The 13188-nt window shown below is 37.8% G+C and overlaps 2 protein-coding genes across 2 annotated transcripts in view; one reads left to right on the top strand and one right to left on the bottom strand.

Annotated features, from left to right (window-relative positions):
* Positions 1-13188, top strand: part of LOC126881317 (uncharacterized) — a 261916-nt gene that overhangs the window by 20159 nt on the left and 228569 nt on the right. The gene's annotated exons all lie outside the window — the stretch shown is intronic.
* The window catches only part of LOC114341112 (glutamyl aminopeptidase), a 256934-nt gene that overhangs the window by 196540 nt on the left and 47206 nt on the right, over positions 1-13188 (bottom strand). Inside the window, exon 3 of the mRNA XM_050645538.1 lies at positions 8832-8976. Coding sequence (XP_050501495.1) covers positions 8832-8976 — 145 coding nt within the window. The remainder of the gene's footprint in view (positions 1-8831; positions 8977-13188) is intronic.

Genomic DNA, 13188 nt, shown 5'->3' with positions numbered 1-13188 from the left:
CTATCTCCAGCTCACTTCTTAGTTCAAAGAAGTTTAACCGCGCCCCCTGAACCAAGTGTTTCAGAGATACCTGAAAATAGGTTGAATCTTTTTCAGCGTATTAGTAAAATTCAACAGCAATTTTGGAAATTGTGGAAAAAAGACTATCTTTGCCTCCTGCAGCAAAGAAATAAATGGACCGACCCTACTGACCCTGTCAAGATCGGGGATTTGGTTCTGTTGAAGGAGGATGGTACTCCTCCACTCTTATGGCCAACTGCCAGGGTAATAGATGTATTGCCTGGTAAGGATGGTCTAGTTCGTACTGTCAAGATTCACACTACTCACGGTGATTTTCTTCGTGGTATTACGAAAATCGCTGTGATTCCCCTGGAAGATTAAAATCTATCCCTAGGGGGAAAACTTATCGTTTTCCTCCATTTTATCGTTGTTACCCCTTGTGTATATAAACTCTAATTTCTTCAAACATTTCTTATCGTTGTGCACATCTTTGCCAATCCCCTCTCTTCGAGGTGATATAGGCCATCTCTCTCGCCTGTCGCCCCCGGCAATATGTACAATAAATATATTATACACGGCTCACTAAAATAATTAGTTACGCCCCTGTACTACTGATTACTTAAAATTCAAGTAGTATTTATGTAACCTTTCTGGAAACTCCAGGTTATTGTTGAGACTCGCATTTGAACCCCTCGCCGGAGCAGATCGTCAAAAGCTTCCTAACGAGAATCATCTCTAATCTATCGACGCTCCCGCTATTCGTAAAAAGGCCGCATTTTACCGGCTTTTTTTGCTATCGTTTTATACCGCTCAGATAATTCAATCTGCTCAGTATTATCGACGATGATTTATTTAGCGTATTAGTGAGTGCCTTACAAATGAACCAAATGGATTATGGAATTCAATCAGAGCTCTGATGTGACACGTCATCAAGGAATAAAACTGTAAGTACTCTACATGTATGTGAACATAACTTATTAGTCGTGATACTGTATGCATTTTGAACCATATACCTCTCGTAGCAAATATTCTTTGTGCCATTTATGCAGATAATACTTTAAATTACATATGAAAAATCGTTATCTACTCTTAACCAGCTTACCTATGGGAATATACTCTATAACCGTACAATAAGTATAGGTTACTATTGTTAAGGATACTTTACGTATTGCCTAAACACTATCCATTCTGTAAAAATTACGAAGTGAAAAATTTCAGTTCCTGGACTAATTATACTTTTGAAGCTCTATAACTTCGGAACGGCTTACCTGATGTTGATCACTAAACATGAATTTGAAACGAATTGACAAGTAGTATCTGATGCATCCAAGATTCTATAACTTAAAAATTCGAATTTTCCCAAATATAAGGTATACACCGTTAGACGCGTCCTGAGTCCTTCTACAAACGCTCAGTTATTGGCGAAATTCGTAGGTTGAAATTTTGAGTAATTGTCGAAAAACCAAAATTTTCAAAGCTTAATTTTTCAGTTTTTTTGGCTATGGTGAGCAGTGCGTATGTCTCAGCTTGATCGCTTAGGCGCCATTTGAAAGCTTAACTCAACTCTATTGATTTGGTGTATTTGCAGTTTTCCTGTCTTTCCTTGAACCTAAGATATACACCCAAAAAATATGCTATTTTGTATTTACCTAGTCCTCTAGCTAACTTACGGGTAGTCAGAAGTCAAAAATTAGACCGGTTCTGAATCGGCCCTCACACCCTCTTGAAACACAGAAAAAAAAATTCAGATCGGTTTAACTTTTCCACACACATACATACAAACATACATATATCCACAAACATTTTCCAATTTTTAAATAAAAATTGAGTCATATTTCTGAGCTCGATAACTTTTGAATGGTATAACCGATTTTCAAAATTAAACATGCGTTGGAAAGGTAATGATCTACGCTATCAGAAGCCGCAAAGGTCGGGCTTAAATTTTTGAAATTTTTGGGGACGAGAACGAAAAACAGGCTTTAAATGGGAAGGGCCGTAAAATCCACACCCTTGGACCAAAATGGAGAAGTAACATATGGATGGACGAGTATTTTCCTAAACTTTAAGATGGGATTTGGCAAAATTTTCAATTCAGTCAGGTTTAGAAAATCGAAAATTTCGTGTATATATAGTGTCGCTTGTAGGGGTGTTGTGCTCCACTGGTGAGAACTGCCGTTCTCTGTGGATAGTATAGATACATTATCTTGTATTAGGGGCTTATAGGGGAGTCAATAGAGATTTTGACTCCGGAAAAAATTAAACAAGATAACAACATTTTTTTTAACAAATGAACTGCGAAATTAATAGGTTTTTTTTAATAACTACGAAAATATAAATCCTAGAAAAAAACTGACTTGACCATTGAAAAATTCAGAAAATTCTACACAAAAAACCTTATATAAAAATTTTTCTAAAATTAAATCTATAGCTTCTATAATTTTTTATTTATGACGCTAAAGTCACCCTTCTCACAAACATTGGCGCACTGCATACTAGCGTTCGGCGAAGCGCACGGTTAAGTTATTTTAGTACAATTCTTTAACTAATGGATCAAATGAAAGTTTACAAAATAGACACGAAAGAAGAACAAATTTTACAATTTGTACAATTGTACAAATGAACAAGAATAATTGAACATCGAAAAGATGTTTTCGAGATATTTGAAATTAAAAACGAAGTGACATAGTTACTTAGTCGAAATAACTGTGCCGTTTCATTTTTAACTTCAAATATCTCGAAAATAATGACTTCATGGTTGCGAACGAAGCGTACATTATTTACATACAAATGTTGTTCTGAAGCTATTTTCTTGTGGCATTTTTACAATTTTAACTATTTAGAATGGGAAATAAGCCACAATATTATTAAAAAATGATTTTTATTAACGTTTCGACGCCCAAATCGGGTGCCGTTGTCAAAATACAAAATACAATAGTATTTTGTATTTTGACAATGGCACCCGATTTGGGCGTCCAAACGTTAATAAAAATCATTTTTTAATAATATTGTGGCTTATTTCCCATTCTAAATAGTTAAAATTTACATACAAAGTATTGGCGAAACTAAATATGCTAAAATAGCAGTTTGGTCAGTGGCGTAGAATTTGAGAAGGGCCCACCATTCACTTTCCCCCATCGTACGCCACTGGTAGTAGCCAGAAACGTTTGTTTAACATAATTAAGTAGGGTACAGTACATACATAAACTTTCTGCCAAGTCTGATAAGGATAATAATATGTCAAATAACTTGTGGGAGTTTTTTGTCAGTTCTTCTATCAGGCGCGGCCCCCTGCGAATGGGGGATGCTTTCTGGGTATTCGTAGCGCCAATACCCAGAGAGTAGCAGGGATACTTGCTGTGGAACAAAAACTGACACCTGGCAGTAGGTATAAAATGCACACCCATGAGAATGGAGAATAATAATTTATGTTTAGGATCGCTGCTTGGGGATCGCCAGGGCACGTCTGGAGCCGGCGCTGGACGTGACAGCATGCGGGACGTCGGTGGCAGGGTGTTGAGGAGGCGGGCCCCTGTCATACAATCAGCTACAGCCCAACCACAACCACAAACGAACCAAACAACAACAAGAGCTCCACCCGCCGAAGGTGCTGCGCTGGATCATCAGCCGGCGCTCAACAGCATCAGCCGGCGCTCTTACGAGGTGTAAGAAGTACAAGAGTCATCAGGAGAGCTGAAGAAATAATACGGAATACTGCAAGACACTCAAGATATGATCCAGAAAACAACACAGCCCAACAGTGCCTGGATACGTTAAAACAAAGACTCTCAGTTTATTCAGGACGACAAAGAAGGTACAAAGTGAGTAACAACCGAAAATTCGACAATGCCCTTTTTGAGACTGCTGAGAAGGCGTTCTATCGAAAACTCAATTCCACCGTAGAAAATCTCGATAAGTCTTATCCAAGCCAAGAAGAAATTCATGAGTTTTGGGGAAATCAACTTTCCACACCAGCTGCTCTTAACAACAATGCTGGATGGATAGAAGATACGGCACAGAACTGCAAACACTACACTACTACTCTCTACGAACCCTTCACCACTGAAGAAGTCTCAAATATCATCAAAGAGCTTCATAACTGGAAATCTCCTGGACCAGACGGAGTTCAAAACTTTTGGCTCAAGAAGTTTGGGAGTGCTCATGAATGCTTATCAACACCAATTAATTATGTTATTTCTAATCCGCAGGATATACCATCATTCCTAAGTCAGGGAACCATTTATTTAATACCGAAGGATCAAAATAACACCCAAGATCCAGCAAAATACCGCCCCAGCCGGTGCCTGTTTCAAGGAGATTCGTTGAGTCCTATGTGGTTTTGTCTAGCTATGAACCCACTATCTCAGCTATTGAACTCCACAGATGCAGGTTTTAGTATAAAAAATAACAACAATGTGGTGGCGAAGCTTAATCATTTATTGTACATGGATGATTTGAAATTAATGGCTTCCACTCGAAACCAAGTCGACGAGATGCTAAAAACTGTAGAAACTTTTTCTAATGATATTAGTATGCACTTCGGACTAGAAAAGTGCCGTATTTTAAATATAGTCAGAGGGAAAGTACAGCCCGGAGGATTCGATATGCAAAATGGCCAGAACATCGAGGCCATGGGTGAAAACGATATGTATAAATATCTAGGAGTAAAGCAAGCGCGGAAAATTGACCATAAACAAATGAAAACAGAGATAACTACTGAGTTTATACGAAGGGTAAAACAGCTGCTTCGCTCACACCTTAACAATAGAAATTTGTTTAAGGCACTAAACACCTACTCATGTTCCGCGCTTAGCTACTCATTTGGTATTGTTAAGTGGACAAAAACAGATATAGAAGCTCTTCAGCGAAAAGTACGAACACACCTCACAAAGGCACAAAAACACCATCCTAAAAGTGCAATAGAAAGAACAACATTACCACGGAATCTAGGAGGAAGAGGACTTATGGATATAGGTGAGCAATTAGATAAACAAATTGCTAATTTAAGAACTTATTTTCAGATGCAGGCTGAGACATCTACTCTACATCGCGCTATCTGCGCAGTAGATGACACAACAACGATCAAACTGAGGGAACCACAAATGCGCATAAACCACCTTACTAAGGACGAAAAAGTGCGCGCCTGGACGGGTAAACCTCTGCACGGGCAACATCCCAATGAGGTCAGCCAAGATTATGTCGACAATATAGCGTCGAACTACTGGTTGACATCAGGAAAGATGTTCCCTGAAACGGAGGGTTCATTACTGGCCATTCAGGATCAGGTTATACCAACCAGAAATTACCTGAAATATATCATCAAAGACCCTCAGGTTCAAAACGACAGATGCCGATATGGATGTCAAGCCCAAGAAACCATCCAACATCTTACAGGGGGCTGCCAGGCATTTCCTGCAACTGAATACAAGGAACGACATGATGCAGTAGGAAAAATCCTCCATCAAGAAATAGCTATCAAGCTGGGACTTCTCCAAACAGACCATCTCCCGTATTATCAATACGTCCCTGAGAGTATGCTTGAGGATGGCAACTACAAGCTATACTGGAACCGCACTGTGCTCACAGACCAAACAGTGGCACATAATAGACCAGATCTCATACTAGTTAATAAATTAACAAGACAAACAACACTACTTGATGTGGCGATACCTAACAACAATAATCTACGTAGTAAATTTACTGAAAAGATCGCCAAAATCTAGACATTCAAATACGAAGGCAATGGAGAATGGAAAGTACCCAGACGATATCGATTATTATTTCTACTACTGGAGTCATTCCGAAGACCCTCCTCGAAAGCATAAAAAAGCTGGGTCTGAATAAACATCTTTATAAGACCATGCAGAAAGCTGTACTACTCGCGACGCGACGGCCAGATGCGTACGAAAATTTCTGGGAGATACACCTGCATTCCAAGTCACCTAGGGCTCGATAACACGGAAAGAGTCCCACCAGAGCTCAATCCTTTTGATACCGTAGGTATCTGGGATGATTCAATATTCCCCTTAGAGGGAGTGTGAGCCGTATGGCTAAATCTGTTAAATAATTTTAAAGTACCGGGTACAAATAATAGTTCTTAAAGTTTTAAATAAGGAATAAAGTATTTAAAAAAATAATACTTACTTTAAAACTATTTGACATATCCGTGTCATGATACACATCTGGTGAACTGCCTAATTTTTAGATTTTCCAACACTTTGTATGTAAATAATGTACTCTTCATTAGTAACGATAGAGTCATTGTTTTCGAGTTAATATCTGAAGTTAAAAACGTAAAAAGACCTTTCTTGTATTGTATCTCTATCTACTTTCGCTCCTGAAATAGGAGTGTTGGGTATTGTAGCTTAAGTATTAAACCGCAGTAGCCATTGTTGCTACTTAGGGGATGAAGCAAAAAATTAATTTTTTTCGTAGACCTGCAGCAATTAACCAGCAAAAAATACCCACTAGTTTTAAATATTTATACTGGTTATTTTCACTTTTTGTGAAATCCAGGGGATGGAAATAACGGCATTGGATGGAGGGGGTGAGTTTGTAAATGCGTGTATACCCTATCTAGGTGAGCAGCAGCAACCCCTAAAATTACGTTATACCGACCACGAAAATCCACTTTTAGGTGAATGAACAATTTTGGTCATTATTTTTGGTTTCGAGGTCGTTGAATCCGAATATGAAGTTTATTTTGAGCTAGAATTATGGGAAGATGTTTATAAATTAAATTTTATGCAAAAATGCGAAAAATAAATTTTAATGATTTTTCAAATTTATCTCTCTGTATCTATGGTCGCTGTAAATATTTCCTTTTGAAAATTTTACTGTTTCATCTTTGAAGTATTTAGATAACAATGAGATTCGTCCAAAATGTTTAAACAAATTAATAGAGGAGTTGTTAATATTTAAAAATTTTGTTGTCAGATTTCGTTAGTTTTATGTTTACTTAAAAAAGTTGGATGACCAACTTTTTAGTTTTTAATTTTAACCAACACAGCAATTAAATATAATTCATGAAGAAGTTTTCTGGAAAATTTTAAGTCAAAATATGCAATAGGAAAAAAGTTGTGTGACTTTATAGACGAGCGGCACTCCCCCAAAAAAAACGCCTATTTCTCGAGATGCCTACCACGGTGTGGTTAATGGCTAATTTTGATTATACTTTATGTTTTTGATGGTGCTGAAAACTAAAATTAGGTTTATTTGGAATTTTAAGCGGGGGACCGCGTTTTTTTGCGTTTAACTCGCTACAACTCTGTTCCGTTTTAATATTTTTTTTTTAATTTTTGTAGTATATATTTCTTAGCTTTCTGAAGACAATGTTTCAATATTCCTATCTTATTATAATACAAGTTATGAATTGTTTGAATTAAAAATTGCAGATTCCTGAGTTGCAAAGTTGAATCGCAAAAGTTGAGTGACAAAATTTGAAATTTATCTTTTTAGTCAAGTTTATGTTAAAATAATAATATTTAAGAAAAAATTTTTTTTAGAAAAATAATGGTGCAACTTTTAATTTTAAGAAAAACGTGATTTCATTTTTTTTATTTTTAGTGCAAAACTGCGATTTTGCCAATCTAAAAATCAAAATAAACCTCATTTTCGTTTTCAGCAAACATAGTATGATCAAAATTAGCCATTAACCACAACGTGGTCAGTATCTCAAGAAATAAGCGTTTTTTGGGGGAGTGCCAGTCGTCTATAAAGTCACATCACTTTTTTCCTATTGCATATTTTTACTTAAAATTTTCCAGAAAACTTCTTTATGAATGTTTAATTGCTGTGTTGGTTAAAATTATAAACTAAAAAGTTTGTCACCCAATTTTTTTAAGTAAACATAAAACTAACGAAATCTGACGACAAATTGTTTAAACATTAACAACTTCTATTTTGATTTGTTTAAACATCTCGGACAAATCTCAATGTTATCTAAATTCTTCAATGATAACACAGTAAAATTTTCAAAAGGAAATATTGACAGTGATCAAAGATACAGCGAGGTAAATATGAAAAATTATCAAAATTGATTTTTTGCATTTTTGCATAAAATTTGATTTTTGAACAAATAAACTTCATATTCGGATTCAGCGACCTCGAAAACATAAAGAATGACCAAAATTTGCCATTCACCAATCATGGTTGCTTTTTTGATTTCTAAGCCTCAAATTAGGGGTGTGGCGCTCGCCTAATCTTTCAGCAATTAGTTAGCAACAAAATTTGCCGCCGGAAGCAACCCTCAATCTACTTTCGTTCCTGAAATATGAGTGTTGGGTACTGTAGCTTAATATTAAACTGCAGTGGCACAGTGGCAGTAACCATCGTTCCTCAAAAAGATAAGGAGTAAGTCTCAGATCCCCTTATGAAATGGTTACTGTAGCTTAAGAGACATGAATATACCGCATCTCGAATATGAACAAGGCAAAACAAATCGCGAACTCAATCGACTATAGGTGGCAGTGCAGTTGCATGAAAATGGCCGAAGGAATTGGGATAACTTATTTTGATACAATTAATATTTTTATTGATGTAATTAATTAATATAAATAAATAAATTAAATTAACACACCCGACAAGCAATCAATCAACATTGATACATAGATTAACGGATGATTTTTTTACGTTTTTATCCCAAATCCTCTACTAGTTCCAAATAAGCGGCAGCACCCTCGCTTCAGTTCGCGAATTCGTAACCTCTATGGTATGTATACAGGTGGGAACGAAATTCTCTAATTTCCTCTATGTTAAAACTTTTGTAGACAAGAAATAATTTCTGGTATATTCTACATATGTGTTTTCATTGTATTGTGACAAAGTTTACTTACAATTTCAGGCATATTTGAAATAGCCACATAAGTTTCGTTTGGTGATACCAGCTTAATATGGTACTTAGCTTTAAATTCAGGTTCGTCAAAGCAGGGAAATACTTTTCTGGCGCAGTCCGGTTCCAAATCCGTGACATAAACATATCTAAAAAAGCAATAAAAATAAATATATGTAAGCTCAAATACAGCACTAGCCGAATATGGAGCATAGAAATATCCAACTTGAATTCATATAAGGCAGATAAAACAGCATACTATTATAATAGTCCGAGAGCTGGGAGCGGATTTTGCTCGTGATAAGTAATATGGATAAACTATATGGGGATGTGTTGAATTAGTTATGTACATGACTTTCCCTACGGGCGGAAACCAGAGTGGGGGACGAGGGTAGTTATAAGGGGTCAAAGTCGCGGTTTTTATTATTTTTTTTGTAACGCTTATAGCGATACGCTATAATTACTATTTCTGCTAAACGCATGTTAGACAGTATCTGTTTCCTTCTGAGACCGGCATCACTATAATGTCTATATGGACATGTTCGAATCGGTTGGAAAGTGGTAGAAAACTTCCAGTAGGTAAAACAATGTGGCGTGATATTTTCGATTTTTGGCACTATAGACACGCTCGAGTCCATTTCCTCACATCTGATTTAATAGATGGCCAAACATATCGTTGTCTGATCATCTTCACAGAACTGTTGATTCCGGGATGTGCTAGGTTATGCATGGTGCGAAAAATTTCCATTCGAAGTGGTTTCGGTACAAATGGTCTGGCTGCAGATGTTGATATGTCACAGTACAAACTCACGTTTTGTTCGGAATAGCGTATTTTCTTCATTTGCAGTGATGTTTTCTCACTTAAAAAAGTTTGCAGTTCTGGATCAGTTTCTTATGCGAAAGCTAAGTCCATGATGTCGATATCTTTCTTGATGCTATCGACTCGAGATAGTGCGTCTGCCACAATATTTGTTAATCCAGAAATGTGCTGAATGTTATTGCAAAACTGTCCTATATAGTCTAAATATCTAAACTGTCTAGGACTACATTTATCTAGCTTTTAAGTAAAGGCGAAGGTGACTGGTTTCTGGTCTGTGTATATCGTTATGACCTTGCTTTTGAGTCTTGCTATATGTCTGAAGTGTTTTCTTCTTCTTTAAGTACCGTGCCCAAATTTTTAGGCGTGGGTAGCTTCCATAACAATTTGGCGATATCGTTCTCGATCTTGTGCGGCATGTAACAATTGATCTGCTGATAAGCCAGTCCATTGACGAAGGTTTCGGAGCCATGAATATTTCTTTCGACCAATTCCTCTTTTTCCGTCGATCTTTCCATTGAGTATTAACTGCAGCATCATGTATCTGCTACCTCTCATTATATGCCCCAGATATTCAAGTTTTCTCTTTTTTATCATCTTCATTAAGTCACCTTCGCCTTGACCTACTCTGTTTAAGACTTCTCTGTTTGAAATGCGTTGAACCCAAGATATTCTGAGCATTCTACGATACGACCACATCTCAAAGGCTTCTAATTTGTTCATCATGTTAACCTTCATGATCCAGGTTTCACATCCATATAGTAATACAGGATACACATAACATTTTAGGAACTTGATTCTTAGTTGTAAATTCAGCTGAGAGTTGCTCAGAATAGATCTAAGTTTCATAAATGCTCCTCTTGCAATTTCTATACGAGTTTTAATTTCTTCATCCGGATTTAGTGTCTCGTTTATCCAACATCCTAGGTATTTAAAATGGTTAACTTTTGTTATTGATTCATCACTGACAATTAGTTGCATAGGGCCGACGTCTTGTTTACTAACCACAAGTAACTTTGTCTTTGTTGCATTTATGTTAAGTCCGTTATTGGAGCATTCTCTAGTGACTCGATCAATAAGGAATTGAAGATCTTCGATATTTTCAGCCATGATCGCGGTGTCGTCTGCATATCTGATGTTGTTAATAGTTTCTCCCCCGATTCGAACTCCACATTGTCCTTCCAAGGCTTCATTAAAAATTATTTCTGAGTATACGTTAAACAAAGTTGGGGATAACACACAACCCTGTCTGACACCTCTTTGAATGCAAATTTTGTCTGTTTCTTTGCCGTCTACCAGAATAGAAGCTTCTTGAAGTGTTTTATGGCTAGATATATAGCTAATAGTTCTCTGTCGTATGCACTATATTTCTTTTGGCTAGGTGAGAATTTCTTAGAAAAGAAAGCTAAAGGTTTCATACCTGTATACGTTTTTTGTTGTAGTACAGCTCCCGCACAAAAATCCGAAGCGTCACAAGTGATAGAGATGTCAACATCGTTTACAGGGTGGCTCAGTACAGCAGCGTTAGTTAAACTGTTTTTTCAGACGTCAAATGCTTGGATTCGCTGTGGTGTCCATTCGATTGGTGCTTTTCTTTTGACATTACCTTTTAGGGCATCATGTAGTGGTGCTTGTAGCTCAGCTGCATTGGGTATGAACCTTCGGCAGAAGTTTAACATACCTAGAAATCTGCGTAGGTCTTTCACTGTTTTTGGCTGAGTGAAATTTTGTACAGCTGCTACTTTTTCTTGTGGAGGTGTGAGTCCTCCGTCTGATACTGTGTATCCCAAAAAGGTAATGTCGTTTTTGCCGAATTGACACTTTGCTGGATTTATCACAACGCCAAACTGCTTGAGCCTTTTGAAAATTTCTTCCAAATGCGACATATGCTGCTCTTCGGATTCTGAAGCAATGAGAATGTCATCGATGTAGGCGTAGGCGAAGTCTAGATCACGTAAGATCTCGTCTATGAAACGCTGGAATGTCTGTCCTGCGTTTCGTAAACCAAAAGGCATATATAAGTACTCGTACAGAACAAATGGTGTGGTAACGGCGGTCTTTGGTATGTCTTCGGTGGCTACTGGTATCTGGTGGTATCATTAAATCTATTGTAGAGAAAATTGTCTTACCAGCTAGCGACTGACCGAAATCTTCGATGTGCGGAATTGGATATCGATCTGGAACTGTTCGTTGGTTTAGACGTCCATAATCTCCGCAGGGTCTCCATTCCTCACCTTTCTTCGGGACCATGTGCAGTAGAGTAGACCAGTTACTTTTTGATGGTCTTATGATGCCTAGTCATAGAAGATTTTCGAACTCTTTTTTAGCCCATTGCAGTTTGTCAGGTGCTAATCGTCGCGGCTTCGAAAAAACGGGTGGACCTGGTGTTGTATCGATGAGGTGCTTGGTTTGATGCTGAATATCTTTCACGATACCGGTGGGTCGCGTGATTTCCGGAAATCGTAGCAGCAGTTCATTGTAACGCGACACCTCCGCGATAGTCTTTACGCTGCCATCGAAACACTCTTTAACGAGTCCCTTTGTTCGAAGGGTTGTCGTACTGTCTACTAAGCACTGGTTAGCAATGTCCACTAGGAGAGCGAAATGGGAAAGAAAATCAGCTCTGATAATGGGCTTTGAAATGTCCGCCACTACGAATCGCCACGTAAAATCACGCCGTAGTCCGATATTTAATGTTAAGTTCACATAACCGTATGTCGCGATTTTAGTGTCATTGGCCGCGTATAGTTCGTATGAAGTCTTTCCGCATACACCCCGTAAATATTTTCGCGAGAAAACGCACAGATCGGCACCGGTGTCGATTAAAAATTGTTTTTTAGTATAATAGTCTGTTACGTAAAGGCGGCGAGACTTTGGGCTTCGATCGGATGCCGCACTTACCGACTGCCCGCGATGTTTCCCTGATGATTGCACGGAGGAGAGCACTTTTGAGCCTGGTCACCAAAACGGTAGTGATACCAACAAATGTCACTATTACGTTCCCTGCTGTAGCTTCTATCTCTAGGATATGGTCTGCCTCTTGAGTTGTTGCGGTTGCGACGGTATCTGTTTGTTTGTGCTTGAGCCTGCGACAAGCTAGCTAGCTGGATTTTTATGTCAGCTAATTCGGCTGTCAATTTATTAATGGTATTATATGAAATTTGGGCCCTAGGAGCTATAGCTTCAGATATTGTCAGCTAGCTCGACAACTGCATCCAAACTAGTTTTAGCGTGAGTAGCTAGAATAGCCTGTGTAGACGATGGCAGTCTACCTAACCACAGAGACCTTACAATATTGTCTGGTACCGTTGTGCCTGCTAAAGACTGTAAATGTCGTAAGAACTGGGAAGGTCTTCGATCGCCCAGTTCTTCATGCTCAAGTAGCCATTTAATTGTTTGTTGCTGTTATGTACTAAGTCTCTTAATTAACTCTGACTTTAATTTTACATACCTCTCTGTAGCTGGTGGTGAAACAATAATGTCCCTAACTTCTAATATGTAAGCTCTGTCTAAATTGGCAACTATGTAGTTGAATTTTGTGGCG

The sequence above is a fragment of the Diabrotica virgifera genome, chromosome 3 (genome assembly GCF_917563875.1).
Source record: "Diabrotica virgifera virgifera chromosome 3, PGI_DIABVI_V3a".
NCBI lineage: Eukaryota > Metazoa > Arthropoda > Insecta > Coleoptera > Chrysomelidae > Diabrotica > Diabrotica virgifera.
The sequence above is the reverse complement of the archived record's forward strand: the minus strand, read 5'-3'. Positions and strand labels throughout refer to the sequence as shown.